The sequence below is a fragment of the Natator depressus genome, chromosome 2 (genome assembly GCF_965152275.1).
Source record: "Natator depressus isolate rNatDep1 chromosome 2, rNatDep2.hap1, whole genome shotgun sequence".
NCBI lineage: Eukaryota > Metazoa > Chordata > Testudines > Cheloniidae > Natator > Natator depressus.
In genome coordinates, this window is record NC_134235.1 from 48,187,380 (window position 1) to 48,205,154 (window position 17,775).

At 39.8% G+C, this 17,775-nt stretch overlaps 1 protein-coding gene across 3 annotated transcripts in view; it reads right to left on the minus strand.

Annotated features, from left to right (window-relative positions):
• Positions 1-4,256: 4,256 nt before the first annotated feature.
• LRRCC1 (leucine rich repeat and coiled-coil centrosomal protein 1) overlaps positions 4,257-17,775 on the minus strand; it is a 40,080-nt gene continuing 26,561 nt past the window's right edge. For 2 of the 3 annotated variants that reach the window (XM_074944160.1, XM_074944161.1), the window contains 6 exons: positions 16,815-16,989; positions 14,709-14,872; positions 13,445-13,653; positions 13,072-13,209; positions 10,802-10,937; positions 4,257-7,280 (listed from right to left, as the gene is read on the minus strand). In XM_074944160.1, the coding sequence (XP_074800261.1) occupies positions 7,158-7,280; positions 10,802-10,937; positions 13,072-13,209; positions 13,445-13,653; positions 14,709-14,872; positions 16,815-16,989 (945 nt within the window). In that variant the 3' untranslated portion in view covers positions 4,257-7,157. Of the gene's footprint in view, positions 7,281-10,801; positions 10,938-13,014; positions 13,210-13,444; positions 13,654-14,708; positions 14,873-16,814; positions 16,990-17,775 lie in introns of those variants that run through there. The other variant, XR_012637999.1, reaches the window with a different exon arrangement.

The window sequence follows — 17,775 nt, forward strand, 5'->3', positions numbered from 1 at the left end:
TTTGGGCAATCCTCTGTGGCGGAGTGGCTGGTTGGCCAGTGGCCCCCCCACCGCGTTCTTGGGCGTCTGGGTGTGGAGGCTATGGAACTTGGGGAGGAGGGCGGTTGGTTACACAGGGGCTGTAGTGGCAGTCTGTGCTCCAGCTGCCTTTGCTGCAGCTCAACCATACACTGGAGCATACTGGTTTGGTCCTCCAGCAGCCTCAGCATTGTATCCTGCCTCCTCTCATCACGCTGCCGCCACATTTGAGCTTCAGCCCGCCACTTACTCTCTTCAGCCCGCCACCTCTCCTCCTGGTCATTTTGTGCTTTCCTGCACTCTGACATTATTTGCCTCCACGCATTGGTCTGTGCTCCGTCAGTGTGGGAGGACAGCATGAGCTCGGAGAACATTTCATCTCGAGTGCGTTTTTTTTTCTTTCTAATCTTCACTAGCCTCTGGGAAGGAGAAGATCCTGTGATCATTGAAACACATGCAGCTGGTGGAGAAAAAAAAAGGGACAGCGGTATTTAAAAAGACACATTTTATAAAACACTGGCTACACTCTTTCAGGGTAAACCTTGCTGTTAACATTACATACATAGCACATGTGCTTTTGTTACAAGGTAGCATTTTGCCTCCCCCCACCGCGTGGCTACCCCCTCAACCCTCCCCCCTCCCTGTGGCTAACAGCGGGGAACATTTCTGTTCAGCCGCAGGCAAACAGCCCAGCAGGAATGGGCTCCTCTGAGTGTCCCCTGAAGAAAAGCACCCTATTTCAACCAGGTGACCATGGATTATATCTCACTCTCCTGAGGATAACACAGAGAGATAAAGAACGGATGTTGTTTGAATGCCAGCAAACATACACTGCAATGCTTTGTTGTACAATGATTCCCGAGTACGTGTTACTGGCCTGGAGTGGTAAAGTGTCCTACCATGAAGGACGCAATAAGTCTGCCCTCCCCCGAAACCTTTTGCAAAGGCTTTGGGAGTATATCCAGGAGAGCCGCGAATGCCAGGGCAAAGTAATCCTTTCACATGCTTGCTTTTAAACCATGTATAGTATTTTAAAAGGTACACTCACCGGAGGTCCCTTCTCCGCCTGCTGGGTCCAGGAGGCAGCCTTGGGTGGGTTTGGGAGCTACTGGCTCCAGGTCCAGGTGAGAAACAGTTCCTGGCTGTCGGGAAAACCGGTTTCTCCGCTTGCTTGCTGTGAGCTATCTACAACCTCATCATCATCATCATCTTCTTCGTCCCCAAAACCTGCTTCCGTATTGCCTCCATCTCCATTGAAGGAGTCAAACAACACGGCTGGGGTAGTGGTGGCTGAACCCCCTAAAATGGCATGCAGCTCATCATAGAAGCGGCATGTTTGGGGCTCTGACCCGGAGAGGCCGTTCGCCTCTCTGGTTTTCTGGTAGGCTTGCCTCAGCTCCTTCAGTTTCACGCGGCACTGCTTCGGGTCCCTGTTATGGCCTCTGTCCTTCATGCTTTGGGAGATTTTGACAAAGGTTTTGGCATTTCGAAAACTGGAACGGAGTTCTGATAGCACGGATTCCTCTCCCCATACAGTGATCAGATCCCGTACCTCCCGTTCGGTCCATGCTGGAGCTCTTTTGCGATTCTGGGACTCCATCATGGTCACCTCTGCTGATGAGCTCTGCATGGTTACCTGCAGCTTGCCACGCTGGCCAAACAGGAAATGAGATTCAAAAGTTCGCGGTTCTTTTCCTGTCTACCTGGCCAGTGCATCTGAGTTGAGAGTGCTGTCCAGAGCGGTCAAAATGGAGCACTCTGGGATAGCTCCCGGAGGCCAATACCGTCGAATTGTGTCCACAGTACCCCAAATTCGACCCGGCAAGGCCGATTTAAGCGCTAATCCACTTGTCAGGGGTGGAGTAAGGAAATCGATTTTAAGAGCCCTTTAAGTCGAAATAAAGGGCTTCATCGTGTGGACGGGTGCAGGTTTACATCGATTTAATGCTGCTAAATTCAACCTAAAGTCCTAGTGTAGACCAGGGCATAGATTCCTGGGACTCTGTCTGCGGGCAGCTCAGGGAGAGGCTCACTGTCCCTGGTAGGGAGGAGGAGCCAAGGCAGACTCAGACTCCGCCCAGCAACCAATAGGGAGTGAGAGGCCCTCCTAGGGAGAAGCCATTTTGGAGTCAGTCTGGAGCCAGCAAGGGAAAGGGCAGGACTGGCTGTGTAGGGAGCTGGGGAGTCCCAGGCCTGCATGCAGGGTTCCCCCAGAGAACAGGCCTCTAGGGACCTGACAGCAGATCCCTCAGCTGGGTTTTTCCTTCCCCACTGATGATTCCCAATTTGTAGCGTTTGCTGGGAAACTTCCCAGCCAGGCTGAGTTCGGCCTCCAGCTCCCTAGGTGAGACCAGTCACCACATGGTCAGCTCTGCTTTGGTTGCTAGTCCAGGGAAGCTGCCTGCTGAGTGTGTGTCTGGAGGCTGGGCTAGGAGGCTACAGTTTGGATGTTAGTGTAGTTGTGTAACCTACACCTTGAGCCCTGCACCCCTTTGTGATGAGGGGAAATCCTGGGACTGAAGCAGCCCGATTCCTGCCTGAGGAGGATCCCTGTCAGCAGAGAGCAGCCCCTCTGCAGTGACTGAGGAGTCCAGAGTCATCTTTGAACCTGAGGATCATTCATGGAGTTTGTGAGTGCACCATCTTTTAGTTAGTCAGTCAGGGAATTTGTTTTAGGGACCTCCTACTCCCTGAACTGTGTCCTCAAGCCAGGGAGTAAGGGTTTGACGATTCTATAACCTGCTGCATGTTACATCTGTGGAGGGATTTACCACCTTCTCCCACTTGTGAGTCCTTTGGGCTGTACTGAACCCAGTCAGCCACTCTGCTAAACCACTTCAGAGAAGAATTTTGTGGTTATAGGTCATCAAGGGCCCCAGCTAAGTACACACACCCATGGGACACTAATTTTACATTTGCTACATCAAGTCATGGGTATTTGCAGTGTGGGCACCGGTGACCCTAACAATAGTGTTTTACCCTGTTATGTTGTATTTGTCTCCTGTTTAATATAATTGTGTTGAATATATTTTTGTGTGTTTGTGTTATTTCTTGGACGTCTCCAACTGTCTGGCACGTAAGTGGGGATTACTCTGTAGTTAGAATTTTCCGCCCAAGCTTACCTAGTGACCCTGCCAGGAAGGAGCTAGGGGGGTGGAGACACCGCCAAATAATTTCATAGGAAAAAAATAAGGAAGATACACCCTGCTGAGTGGGTGACGGGATCCAAAAGAACCCAGACCTGTCCATCAAAACCTGTAAGCGGCTTGGCATTAAAGGAGGTAAGCAGGTGGAGAGCGGGTGCTACATGTACATTGACAGTACATAAACAAACACACATACATGTATCTTCCATTACATTGCTTAAAATAGACAACCTTGCATTTACACTTAGACTAACTTATTGACAAACTCATTTACCTCATGGAATGCATCAGACTTTCTTAACATGAGTATTTTCAGGTACTTGAGCGGTCCAAAGTTAAGGTAAAAAACAAGTCAGTAAAAAGTGAACAGTTTTTGTAAAACCCAAGATTTTTTCAGTTTAAAAAACCAGTAAAAACTGAAAATGAAATGCCTTAGAAATATGCCAAGAGAAATAGAATTGGCTAGAGATTCTAAATGCCAAATTTGGTGTGCATGTGTTATAGGGCTCAGAGTGCAATCCAGACCAATAAGGGATTGTGCCACCATTTTCCCTACAATCCTGGGTGCCTCACAATGCTTTGCTGCTGTAGATCCTACCCTGGGACACTCAGAACCAGCCTACAAGCATGCAAGTCACATCCTGAGTGTCTGTGTGCTAGATAGCTCTGGTTCAGCAGCTCTGACCCCAGCAGCCTGTCCAACTCAGCCCAACTCTGGCTTCTGCCAGCCTTAATTACGGTTTGCAAGGTAAACCAACACATTCCCAATCCTGAATTTTCCCAAACCATGTGATCTGTAATATCCAGCCATGTCTTGGACAGTTCAGAGAAATAAGGTTCATTTGTTCCTCTAAAAGACACAAAAGCACATCACAGCTTATCAACTTAACCGGGCTAAATACATCCTTCCATTTAAACACAGCATTGAGTTGGTTTATAATAAAACTAATTTATTAACAATAGGACTAGGTAAGTGATGCCAAGTAAAAGGAACAAAATTAGAAACGGTTACAAGCAAACAGAAGTGAAAACATGCATCTAAAAGTCTAAAACTTAATTTAGCAAGGTACAGGCTTTGATCAAGGTGGTTTCTCTCAGTCTTCTTACCACCCATGGCTGACTTCCCCTCATTCAGGACCTTCCACAGAAGTACAAGATGCTGTATTCCCTTGTCTTCCTAAGTGAAAGATCTTTGCCTAAGCAGACTTCTCACCTATTTTCAGTTCCCAGAGCCTTAACTCCACCCCACACTTGGTTGAAGGACCCATCTTTCTCAGCTTGCAAGAGCTCTGCTGCCTTGTGTGTTGTCTAGTGACAAATGCCAAAGATGGCTTCTCTCTCTGCTTTATCTTGCAAAGTTCAATGACTTTGTTTCAAGAGGTAGGATGACCTAATGCTACCAGTTCTTCCCTTCCTGTAGACTTCCCATTCCCTTGCTGATTTCCGTGTAAATGGATCTATCGTTTTTGGTCACACCTTGCTTAATGTCACTGGAGATAGGTAAATAGCTGCCTTTGCTCATGACAGACAGTAGATGTTTCTCCCTGTTTGGCCACAGACTTTAATGCATAATATCATTAACTATCCGTATTTCTTCATACAGAGAGTTTTATGTATTTCACTGCAGAGTTACAATTCCTTTGCAAATTTAACACCATTAATTTGGGCTTGAATAGAGACTGGGAATGACTGGCTCACTACAAAAGCAATTTTCCCTCTCTTGGTATTGACACCTCCTCCTCAATTATTGGGAGTTGGACCAAATCCCCCCTGACTGAATTGACCTTGTCAACACTTCTTCTCCACTTGTAAAGTAACTTCTCTTCACGTCAGTATATTTATGCCTGCATCTGTAATTTTTCACTCCGTACATCTGAAGAAGTGGGGTTTTTTTATCCACAAAAGCTTATGCCCCCCAAAAATGGTTAGTCTTTAAGATGCCACTGGACTCCTCGTTATATTTCACAATGATATTAATCACCAGTATGTCATTAGCTTTTAGAAAAGAGCTCTCTATACACTTTTATAATACAGTAATACTGTATACAATCAGTTTATTCAATTGCTTATCACTTGAGGCTCAGAAGCCCTTGTCTTTAAGATCAGTAAACCTTTGCAATGTATTCTTTTGAAGGTTACTCTTCAAAGAGGTTTACTCAAGCTGTGAGGAAGGCAACAAGGAGTCTGGTGGTGAAGGAAGCTCCAGGATGTTCCCCCCCACACACACACTGGTATTGGCTAAAATACAAATTGTTCTGTTTCCTGCAGTCTCTCAATGATCATGTTTACTGCTTATATGTAAATTGAGGCAAACCCCCATTCCTTTGTTTAGGATTGAACTATTTAACACCTTTACTGAGGCAAGGCCAAGTGGTCTTGAATATGTTCTAGTAACATACAGGGGGAATTCATAACTTTATATATAATGTTGCTACATATTTCACCAGGGTAGTGGTGACCTGCAAGTTACTAGTTTTTAAAGGATTTCTCACAAGGCATATTTGGTACAAAAATCACAATAGGGTGTGGGGTGCAAATATCTTGGTGCTTCAGGGCCCAGCATGCATGTGTGCTTAGTCACATTTTCAGAATGCTCAAGCTTTAAGTCAGTGTCACTAGTTTGCCTGAGAATTGAGAACTACAGACAGTGTTTTCTAGAAAAAGCATTTCCTCAAACAGTAAGGCTCAAGCACTGTGGAGGAAATGAAAAGGTAAGGGTGGAAGAACACATGCATTCTTCGCTTATTAGGAGAGAGATGACAATGTCTGCAAAGTCCTCCATTAGGAGTACAGCTCCAACTCCAAATCTGCTGAATATTTTATTCATGTACATCATTTTATAGCACCGTACCATTCAGCATTGTAAGTAACTAAATGGAAGAAATGTAGCGATACACTAGAGATCCTAAAAACTCATCTTGGATAACTTCCATCTCCTTTTAAAATGGCTTTATTTCCATATAAAGATTTAAAGTCTGTCTAAAGTTGCCATTTCCTTCTCCAGGAAGCAGATTTAGAGGCCCTTTCAGCTAGAGAAATGGAATCATCTGAGCATGCAGGAATGGTAGTCAAGAAACAGATTTTACTAAAAGCTTGTACAGTGCCCAGAACACCAAACCCCCAGCTCTCACTGGGACTTTAGGGAGTAGTTGCATAGCTATTAATAAAAAAATTAAAACATTGGATTTTTAAAGAAATGCAATAGTATAAATCAAGTCATCACTGAAGCATGTCATTCAGCATGAAGTAAATTTTCAGTACCACTTGTTTGTTAAGCCTCTGTGTAATTGACCTCACCTGTACATCAGTAAATTCCTGAGATCAGGAATTTTCTTATTTAGCACTTGATCCTGCAAGCTGTTCCATGAGGGTGGACCCCTGCATCCTTTGAAACGAACAGTGTAGTGTATGAAAGACATCAAGGAACAGCATCGGGTTTGAATGGTAATGTCTAGGAGAGATTATTGAACACATTCAGTGACTGCTGAAGTCAACAAGACCTCTTTTCTCTGGGATAACAGTATTAACTCTGAAAAGTCACTGAATGCTATCTCCAAACAGGGTTAACTCCAGATATGCAAAACGGTCATGTATGATGTGTGCTATTAAAAAATGTCCACCTCCACCTTCTCTTCCTTTACGGATAATCCTTAACCCATACAGTGCTTTTCATCTGTTGATTTGTTTTGACCTATTTCTTAGAGAGGTCAAAACACAAATATTACCAGACACATATCAGATAACTAGTATGAAAATACTGTACACAGTTTTAATACCTATTTGATTCTTGAACTCTCAAAATAATCACACACAAAAATTACTCTGGAAATAAGCGTTTTAAAACGGAAAACTAAAAATCACAGCAACAAGTGTAACTAACAAAGATACTGTATATTTGTTTATATAGTTTATGTATATATTTTACACTACTTCTCTAACTCCTTTTATTAAAGGAGCAGCAGGATGGTCAGATTTAATGCATTACACATTTAGTCAGAGATCTTGCTGAATGTCACTTAATGCACTTGTAAGTCGTCTTATTTTCTCTTCCATGGCCTTTTTACTGTTTGCTGTTTCTTGCAGAAGCTGACGCATTTCTTTTTCAACCTGGTAAACCTGAAATTATAAAAAGATACATAAATTCAACCTGCTTGTTAGTATATTATAGGAAGAGTAATCTTGCTTACTTTTTATCACTGATTAAGAATCCCAGAGTAATTACACAATATATTGCTATTCTTATAAAGAGTACATTTGAGTAAAAATTGCTTCATATGTTGTATGACAGGAGTAGTAGGAAGTAAAAACTTTCATGAAAAATTGTGCAATGTGAAAACAGGTGATAAAGGAAGACAGGATGGGATAAACAAAGTTGCTAGCAGAACAGCAAACTAGAAAGTCTTTCACATCAAATGTTTGTAAAAGGGACACACTAGATGTGTCAGTATTGGAGTCATAGGGTGACTGCTTCCTTAAAAGGGAGATGAAGTCCCAGCCCAACTTGTGACACAGCCAATTCATCTCCCCAAGTGGGGAAAATGGGTTGTGTGATTCAATCCTTTACCTATCCCAGAGGCCTGAGAGATCGGGGCAGTGTGGAAAGGAGAGAGACTTCAGCAGAATCCTGGAGAAGACTGCTGAGACACCAAAGGAGAAAACACCCCAGCTAGGAAGGGCTGGGCATGGCTTGCAAAAGAAGGGAAAGACTCCAGGCACAAAAGCGTGGGAGAGCTGATTGGGAGGGAGCAAGTGAGCAACCCAAGGGGCTAATAGGAAAGGGTGAAATTCAAATTAGATTATAATTGCACAATAACAGCATTTTAAATTTTTTTATTACATAAAAAGGCAAAAGAGTGTCTAAGTTATTAAACACGGATGGGATGTGGCCCTTAAAGGAGGGGCTGGGTCCCGTTTGAAACTGGTATGTGAATTCTGTGTTTGTTTTTCAGCTTGTATACTTGTGGACTTTTTTATTAATGGCTTAGCTGGAGGGCCAAGTCACTGAGGAGAAACTGAGGCAGGAATGCTGCATGGCTGCCCTGTGCAATTAGGGTGAAATCTAGGAGGCAGGGACCCTGTTACAATCTGTAATAGCAGCAAGTTTTGCTAAATGATTCTACAGCTAGTTATTTAATTCTCTGGGGGAAAAGAGGATTACAAAATTAAGAACAGTATTGATAGAAATCATGGTGTTTCTATAGCTCAAAAGCATATTGGTGGGAACTGTCACAGTTCCATGATTACCTGCACTTCTACCCCCCTCTGTAGTCTCCTCCAGCTATCACCCATCTATGGGAAGGAACCTAGTGTCTCTCTCCCATCTCACACTGGGGATTTAGGCTTGCAGTCCCCCTGCAATTCAATGTGATTATCCCAGCAGGTCTGCCCTTAGTCCAGCCCCTGTGGTTCACTCTTTCAGGGACAATGATAGGGTTACCAGTGACCAGCCAGCTTTCACAAAGCCCAACACATTTATTTTAGGACAAAAAGCATTAGAGAACATCAAAACAATACACAAACAATTCAGACACCCAATAAGTCTAGGTGGTGTCACCCATGTTACACAAAGAGACCCAGGCAGGCTCTAGTCCGTCAAACTCTTACAGCTAGGTTCTGCCCTCTTAGTGACAATCTCATGTCAGTTTTTGGATGCAAATGAACCAGATGATTCAGTTCATCCTGACCCTTCATACCAAAAGCTCTTTCTATGTCTCCTGTTCCTCTTGAACCCTGTCTGAACCAGTATATGCAATTCACCCCAAGGGGTGGTATTTCTCTGGAGTTGTTCAACTGTCCCAGGATCTGGAGTAATTACTGCCAACCAGGGTGGATTTAAAACAAAAACCAAACAAAAAAACCAAACAATTTTTTTTTTTAAATTAAATAATTTTTTAAAAATAACTAATTTAGTATTAAATTTGAAATTAAAATCTATGTTAAACAATCTAGTAAATCTATTTACACATTATAATCTATTCAAATTTAAATTAAATACAAAAAAAAATTGAGTATGTTTACTGCCAAGTTTTAAAAACAGTCAAACCACTGAACTGGTCAAAGTCACTGGATAAGTACTTGGACCCAGAGTTCACCGAGGTGCTAAATCAGCTTTTGACAAAAGTAGCCTCTTCTGAAGTACAAAGAATAGTTTCTTCGTTTCACTTTCTTCAACTAGTTCAGTTCAATTACTAGTTCATTCAAAGTTACAAAACTAATTGGGAGTTGAAAAAGCACAAAAGCGTTTTTCCTTTTCCAATCTAGGAGATTTACTAGTTCTAAAAACTTTGAAGAACACCATGACCAGGAACAATAAGTTCAATTCATTAACTTCATATAATACTTCCTTTGTTTAACAAATCAGTTAATTTTAAATGCAAATCGTTTAAAATCTAAAGACGTTTGTGTACACAGTACTTTAAGGTAGTTTTATTTCATAAAAAAATAAAGTGCTGTTTTTGTGCAGTTGTAATTGAATTTGGATTTCCATCCAAAATGCCACTTACATACCTCAATGGATGAGGGAAACATGATGTGGCTGGTGGTGAAAGGGGGACAGCCCCAGCAGTGAGGGAAGGAGACACTTGCTGAGGGACATCAGATAGCTTCTACCCCCTCTAATTCCCTCCCAGGAGTCTCTGGCATGCATTGGCCAGTTGGGGTTGTGGGAGGGGGAGAGGAGTGCAGACTGCTGAGCATTCCCTAGCTCCTAGGATTTAACCTGGTGCAGGCGCCAAAGAGAGGCTCCAAATGGCTTGACACAAATCACAAGTAAAAAAATTAATGATCTAGTAAGCATGTACTGCATCAGTTACCATTTTTAACATGAAAATGTAAATAAAGAATCTGAATATATGTAAGAAACTATAAAACTGCCTAAATGTGTATCCATATAGAGTATCATCCTCCTCCCCCCCTTTAGCAAAAAAGTACCAAATTTAGCGTAAAGGCTACATTTAGTTGCAAGTTAACGTGTTTTAATGGTTACCAACCATGAGAATCAACCCATCTTTAGGAAAGTCACTAAAATGTAAAAATGCAAAACAAGAGGAAAAAAAAATCAATCATTTACACCAAGATTTCCTGTTTCCTGATTTAAATCATTATCAAAGTCAGAGATTTAAATCAATCCATGCAACTCCCAAGTGACTTGTTCTTTGGGGAAGCTCAGTAACCCTCCACAATGGAGCCAGAATGCAGTCCTTATCTCACGATGATACATGTAACATTTGTAGAAAACAAAGTTTACAACTAATCCATTGGCACATCTCAATAGAATAGTCTTTTGAAGTTTGCATGCTTCTAAGGTCTCACATCTGTCACAGGAATTATAAAAGCTAAAAAAAAGTAGTGTTACATAAAATACTTTAACACAATTTTTCTCGCCTCTCTAATAATTAAAGGATGTTCATGCACTGGCAAGTGATCGCATGTTCCTTGAACAAAGAATATTCAGAGTCTGCCTACTGTCTATGCACTTTTAGTGAATCTATTATTGGGCAAATATTAAAAATTCAGTGTCAACAATACTTTCATTAATGGTGATTAGCCAACACAGACACCCAAAAAGACTACATATAACAATGCTGGGACTGAAAAATATAGATTTTAAGGTCTGACATTTTATTAAAATACATTACCTTTTCATTTGCTGCTTCAATTTGTCTTTGTTTTTCATTTGCCAGCTGCAGTAATTCTGCCTGATGAGCTGCTAGCGTTGACTCAAGCTGTCTTCTAAAAGCATCATCCACTGAATGAAGTTTTTCCATTGCAACCCTAAAATAGGATGAAATATGTTAATCCTTAAGAAAGCCAGAAATAACTGACAGTCTTAAAAGGTAATGGTAATAGTGGTGCGCAACCTGTGGCCCATGGGCCGCATGCGGCCCCTCGCGGCCCCTCAGGGTACTGGGGCTGCCAGACAGTTTGTTTACATTTGCATAGCCGCCCGCAGCTCCCAGTGGCTGTGGTTTGTGGTTCCTGCACAGCTGGAGATTGCGATAGGCTGGGAGATCCTCTAGGATTGACCAGTCGATTGCGATCGACCGGCTGGTGACCACTGAACTAGAAGATTCACACTTGCTCTTGTTAAGGGTGCTAACGACCCCTAAGGCTTTCAACCATCTACTTATTGTAGCAAAAGATATACATATTATTGTTCTTACTTAAATGGTCCAAGTATTATTTCCACCATTTCTTCGAAGCAGGTTGGGCGAGTATGGGTCTATTACAACACATTTTCTGAGAATTAAAAGGGTAAATCTTGTGGCAGATCCCTGCGGACTCAGGAGCGCCTGAGAGGATGTTTCAAATATAAAACTAGGATTTGCAACTACACAGTAGAGCAACACTATGAATACTATTCAGACACTATGAATACACAGCCCTATGAAATTTCACATACAATGTTCTTTTTCTAGGATACATTTCAGCAGCACTGAGTTTCCAGCACTGCTCCCAGTGCTTAGCCCTATCAACTATTTCATTTTGTTCTGGAGAAACGAAATTTAGATCATTAAGATTATTCCGCTGACCAGATGACCATTATGTCCCACCTCTCTTAAAATAACGGAGGAAATCCTCACTAAAGGAAAAACAACATTTTACCAGTTTTAGTGGGGGATATGTAGACTAAGTCCTTAGCAGAAAGAGGTACTTCATCAGTAGTTATATTTTAGTGAGGCACACTAACAGAATAGTTGTAGCAATGAGCAGTCCTTTTCTCAAGGAAGTTTTGTGGAAAATCAAAATAATGTCTTTGACTACCTAATCTCATTAGTCATAGTTTCTTTTGCATCATTGGGTCTAGTATTACTTGCCATGTCTTTGCTTATTGCTGTTGTGTGTGTGTGGCCTAACTACACAAGGTCCACTGTTAAACTACCTATGCTTAAAGAGAAAGCAAACAGTGCTTAAAAAAATGGTTGCAGCAGCCACAGCATCGTTAACAATATAGTGGGAAGTCTTTGAAAAAAAAGTTTTCCTAGCATAGACAAGGCTCATGAGACTACAGTTATATGGATACATCATTCAGTATTTATTTGGCTGACATGGTAGGTAGTGCCACTTGTACATGTGTTTACTGGAAACTGCCTTCATCTTCACAATATGGCTACATGATTTTTTTTAAATGTGTCATTTCCTTAGGCTTTTTGTTTACTATCAACTCCTAATCCACTGTTAATTGCGTCAATTAAACACTTCCGCTGAAAGCACTGATGACAGAGAAATAAAGTCATATATTAAAACATACAATGGATCCAAACGTAAAAAAACCAAAAACAAACAAAAGAACCACTCCAACTTTTCAGTAATAATGTGGGGGTGGGAGGAAGGAGAGGAGGGAGAAGGAAATTCAGACACTGTCTTACTTATTCTTTTCCCCTCAAATATACTAGGCATTAAAGGAAAACCTTAGTACTGGCAATTAATTATAACCACGTTTGGTGCTGTAGCAATACAAATGCTAAGTCACAAACAGGAATACGCATTTAGCCTATCAATAAATTTACGCCAAACGGGCCTCCTATCTGTGGATTACAAATTTATGTTTTATATAAATTTTATTAATCCTTGTTTAATCTCAGTGTGGCCATAGAACTAGGATCTCCAATAGGTAGTAACTTCATCTGAGTACTAAACATTTGGGGGCAAAGAGCTGGGAATCTAAAAATCTTCAAATACATTGAAAGTGCAGTTAAAAACTGAGGGGAAGATCCTGCAGATACCTACTTTACAGAAGTAGTTCTTACTCACAAGAAATACTTGTGTATATAAGAGTGTGTGGGATTGGACCTATAGAAAGTACTTGCAACTTCATTATGAACTCTAATATTGTGTACCAAGATTTCACCTGTCTTGCATGGTGGACTATGTACAAGACAACCATTATTAGTATTTTTGTTTTTACTTCTGAGTTTGAAGGCTTTGGTTTCTCTCTTCGATCAGCTTCTTTTCCTTGATATCAAAGTTTTCTTTCATTTGTTTAACTTGGGTCTCCAGGTGGCTTAGTAGTTCTCCTTTATCTTGCCACTTCTTATTCATTGCACTGAAAATAAAACACACATGTTCAGAGTACATACAGAGCCTATCATCTTTTAAAACTGGGGGGGGGGGGGGGGGGTGATACTTCTACAATTTCCCCATTTTCTAGTTCTAACCATCAAAAGTGAGGCTCTGGCCTACCCATGTACTCTTCTCCCAACCAATCTGAACACAAGATCTCACTTGAAATTTCAGTGTGGGTCATAACATTTCATTATGCTTACAATATTATACATCACCTGTATGCTTTCCTAATATCTTCCAGTTCTGCATCTTTTTCTTCTAACAGTTGTTTTAATTCCTCTTTTCTTAAATTTTGCCTTTCTAACTTTTCTATTAGCTCTTCCAATTGTGCAGTTTTTTCATCCAATTGCACCTGAAAAGTCTTTTGGATTTCAACATTTTCTTCACGCTGTTTTCTCATCTGCTCATCTCTCTCCTGTAAACCCTATAAAAAACACATTTGTTTTGGGATAAATGGGTAGTATAAACTGGCCATAAATAAATTTAGGCTGAAAATTAGATGAAAGTTTAAAGCCATCAGAGCAGTGAAGTTCTGGAACAGACTTCCTATACAACTCAACTCGTTTTAAGATGAAGCCTGATACGTTTATGAGCGGGATGCGACAGAGTTGCTCGTGACAGCAGGGTACTAGACTCAAGCACCCACAAGGTCCCTTCTAGTCCTATGTATGCTCCTCGTTTTTCTTAACATAAAACTTTCTTGCAATTATGTTAACTTACAGGATATATTGGTTGCAAAACAAAAACAAAGCAACAACTGATTAAGGAATCTAATTAGCTTCTTTTAGGCAAAGGAACCTCAACTACTTTCAAGTCCAGCTTTATATTTTGCTTTATTTACCGGAAGTATCCTTAAATAGAATAATACATTATATAATTTCTGATGGAAAAGTTGTAATAAAAGAACACTGAAGAGTTCAAACTCTGCTACTTTTAAAGATTACCCTATATAACTAGTGGATAATTTGTCTATATTAATCTACTTAGACAAAACTCCTCCAGAAATAACGCAGTTTTGCTATGATAAATGAGGCAAAGGTTTGAGCCCCACTGGAATTTATAATGCTAGTTTAACAGCAAGTATGTTACCCTATTGCTCCCTGAATGCAAAAGGAACAGAATGAGAGAAAATATTTTATACTTGAATATAAAATTTCAAGCAAATTCAACTGATTATTTTAATAAGCAAAACATTATCAATTAAGTGAGACTTGTCCTACATTTTTCTTCTACATTTCTGATAAAAATCATTATGTGGGCTATATGGGAGTAAGTCTGAACATAAATACAGAGATAAGTTATCATATCATTGCAACAATCATATATGGCCTTGTCCTGCACCCAATGAAGTCAATGGGAGTGCACTCTCAGACAGCCATGGCACTGCCTTTCTAATTTTATTCAAGTCACTGCCACAATTTTCACTCCAACTCTGTTCAATTTAAGCATGCTGTACATGCACACACACACAGCACTTACTTCTTTTAATTTTCTAATTGTTTCTGTTTGATCTTCCACTATTTTGGTCTTAATTCTTAGAGCATCATTGTCACGTTCATTTTGTTTTTTTAGAATCTCACTTTCATTGGTCAGAACCTCAATTTTTGCTTCTAGTTTTCCACGGTCTTGAGCAAGAGAAGCACCTGGATAAACACAACATTTAAACAGCACTGCAGATCTTGAAGGCATTTTCCAAGCAAATTTCAGGAAAGTGAAAATTTTATGCAAGTGTGGACATACATATAAGCCTGCATGGAGCAAACTGCTGTACTGGAACCTTAATTTGTAACTACACAATTTTTTTGGAAAATGTTCAACAGTGGCTACTTAATGGTATTAAACACTTGCTGTTTAGACCTTTGGGCACGTCTATAACAAATGATCAGTAATAATGCTTACAGATCTAAGCTAAGCAATCTCAAAGAGACCACCAGATGGTGCTAAATTTGTACTGCTAGTTATGGTGCAGCAGAACAAGAAAGAGGATAAAAGCTACAACATCACTTATTGCTCCAACATTTAAATCGGTCTTCAAGGACATCTGCAATTTGATTCTCACTTTGGGGGATGAAGGTGGAAATGGGCATTCTGTGACACAGGTATCAATACCACTATGAAATACAATACCGCTATTTAATACTGAGGGAATTCTCTCAAAACTTGAACCTCCTGCAATACTTTATGTAGCATTTTATGTGCTATCCTCCTCCCTGAACAAGTAATAAGAGTCAATGAAAGTAGATGATTGCACATTTGTTCTCTATAATTTGACTTAACAGCCACACAAGGAGAGATGTATATTACTCAATACATTAGGAGTACCAGAGGACCAATTTTGGTCCACCTCACCTGTTCCACAACAATGCTTCTGGCCTTGTGCTTAAAACTCAATTAAATAAATTTTAAAAAGCCTAAATTTTAATATGGCAAGCATAATGTTTTGCCAAATATAAAAACACCTGAATGAAAAAAGTGAGAACAGGGTACGTACAGAACATTCTTTGAGATTACCACCTTTGAATATACTGTGATACTACTATTTGTTTTATGAATAGCTTTAAACCATTTTTCTAGGCACTATTCAACTGTCGCTGTGACTCCAAGTAGTTGCTTGCACAAAGGAATGGCCACATCCAAGCAAATCATCTCCACCACTGGGTAAAACAAAGTGGAGTAGAATGTGACACTATTTCTTTTTTTCCTGTTGCAATTCATATCAATATGTATGGAAAAACTGTATAAAAGAGGATGAAAGCAAACAGCGGTGTCCCTCCAAACCAGTTATGTATAAGTAAAAACCAAAATAATCACGTCAGGTGTTCTGAAGTGTCCCTTATCGAGCCCACACACTAAGAAATATTTTCCTCCCATAAATAATGAAATGAAGTAAAAAAAAAATATACTGAGTTAACAGAATACCACACAGAATTATAATTAGTAACAGTTTATCTTTTTATTCCTTATCTTTGGCTCTCTCACATTCTGATTAATTTTAACATTTAACTATGGTATCCTGATATAATAAGCCTATTTTTCACTTAATTAACAGATAAGCGACACTGTATTTAGTGAAAATTCTGATCTCAAAAAGTTAAAAAACTGTGTTTGGTTTTTCTACAAGATTTTTTTCCTTGGGATTTTATTACTCATTTTTGTAGCTCTTCAACCTATCCTTAACAAAAATATAGTAAATATGTATTCCTTTATGACAAGATGACAATACCGTTTAAGTGGGGTTTGGACAGAAATATTTTAGCTTTCATGTGAGTTTCCATCCACTGGATAACTGCTCATTGACATGACTCTCAAAAATGTTGTGCTATGAAGAGGGTCATGTACCAGAACACTACTCTTTCCAACTACTTAAATGTATAGCAGGAAGTGCAGGCTAATCATTTTTAATAATGCAACTCCTATGAAAAGTAGCCCTTTCTGTGTCAAATAAAAAACTATGGTTGGAGATTATTTGTCTCAGGTGGTGCTACAGTGCCTTGTGGCAATACAACTGTTCAGGGAAGAAATGCAAGTGAAATATCTATTTAATTTATGGTATCATATTCTACCACAAAATTGTTGTATTTTTACCCTGTTGTGCCAACTCTTGTCCCCACATTTTTCTTTCCACTTTTAATCCATCAATTACAGATTCCTGGGCTGTCAGCTGTGAAATAAGTTTTGATTTTTCCTGTTTCAAGAGTTCAATTTGAATAGTCTTTTGTTTGTCCTCCTCAACCATAGTTTCAAGTGCTCTGATTCGACTCTGTATACATGAATGAATAGTAGAAAAAACACACAGTAAGATTCTGTAAGACAAATATTCAAGAATTCAATATAATTAACACCACTTTAACTATGACAGTTAATACTAACTAGCTATTTAAGCGGATATTCCACTTACAGACAAGGTTTTGTCTGAAAAAAATTGGCATCTTTTATCTGTAACAAAGCACTGGCATTTGTTTCATCAGTCAACATGGTTTATGCATTTTATTCACGGACAAACCTAATTTAATAGGGTTTGCTTGAAAATATATTATGAATAAATTTAAGAGGAAATAACTTTGTAATTAAAAGAAGTGCAAAAAAAAAGTCTGAAAAGAGGAAATGGAGAATTTAGGTTGCACAGCAGAAGTTAATCCAAAGGAAACGGGGGCTGTATTGGGTGGGCTTCAACACCACAAGACGTATCTAACCCAAAACATGCAAAATTCATTTTTTCCATACCTTATAAATAGGCTTTTTTTAAAAAGAATATTTTATACTTTTAAAAATAATTTCAAGGAATAATCAAAATTTCCAACAGTTATTCTCTGACAGAGATTCCATTTGGCATAATACATTGAACGTTATGCTCTTGAAAATTTATTTTCTTTTTTGAAAGCTGACTTGACATTAAAAAAGTAATTTGCAATCTCTAAAGCTACGCATACCTTTCCCCAGCCTCTTGGAAAAAGCTACAAGTCCATGATTGCTGGACTTATATTTAACAGCTAGAAAATTTGTTAAATGTGATGATGTTCCTAATATTTTAATGGCTATTTGTGAA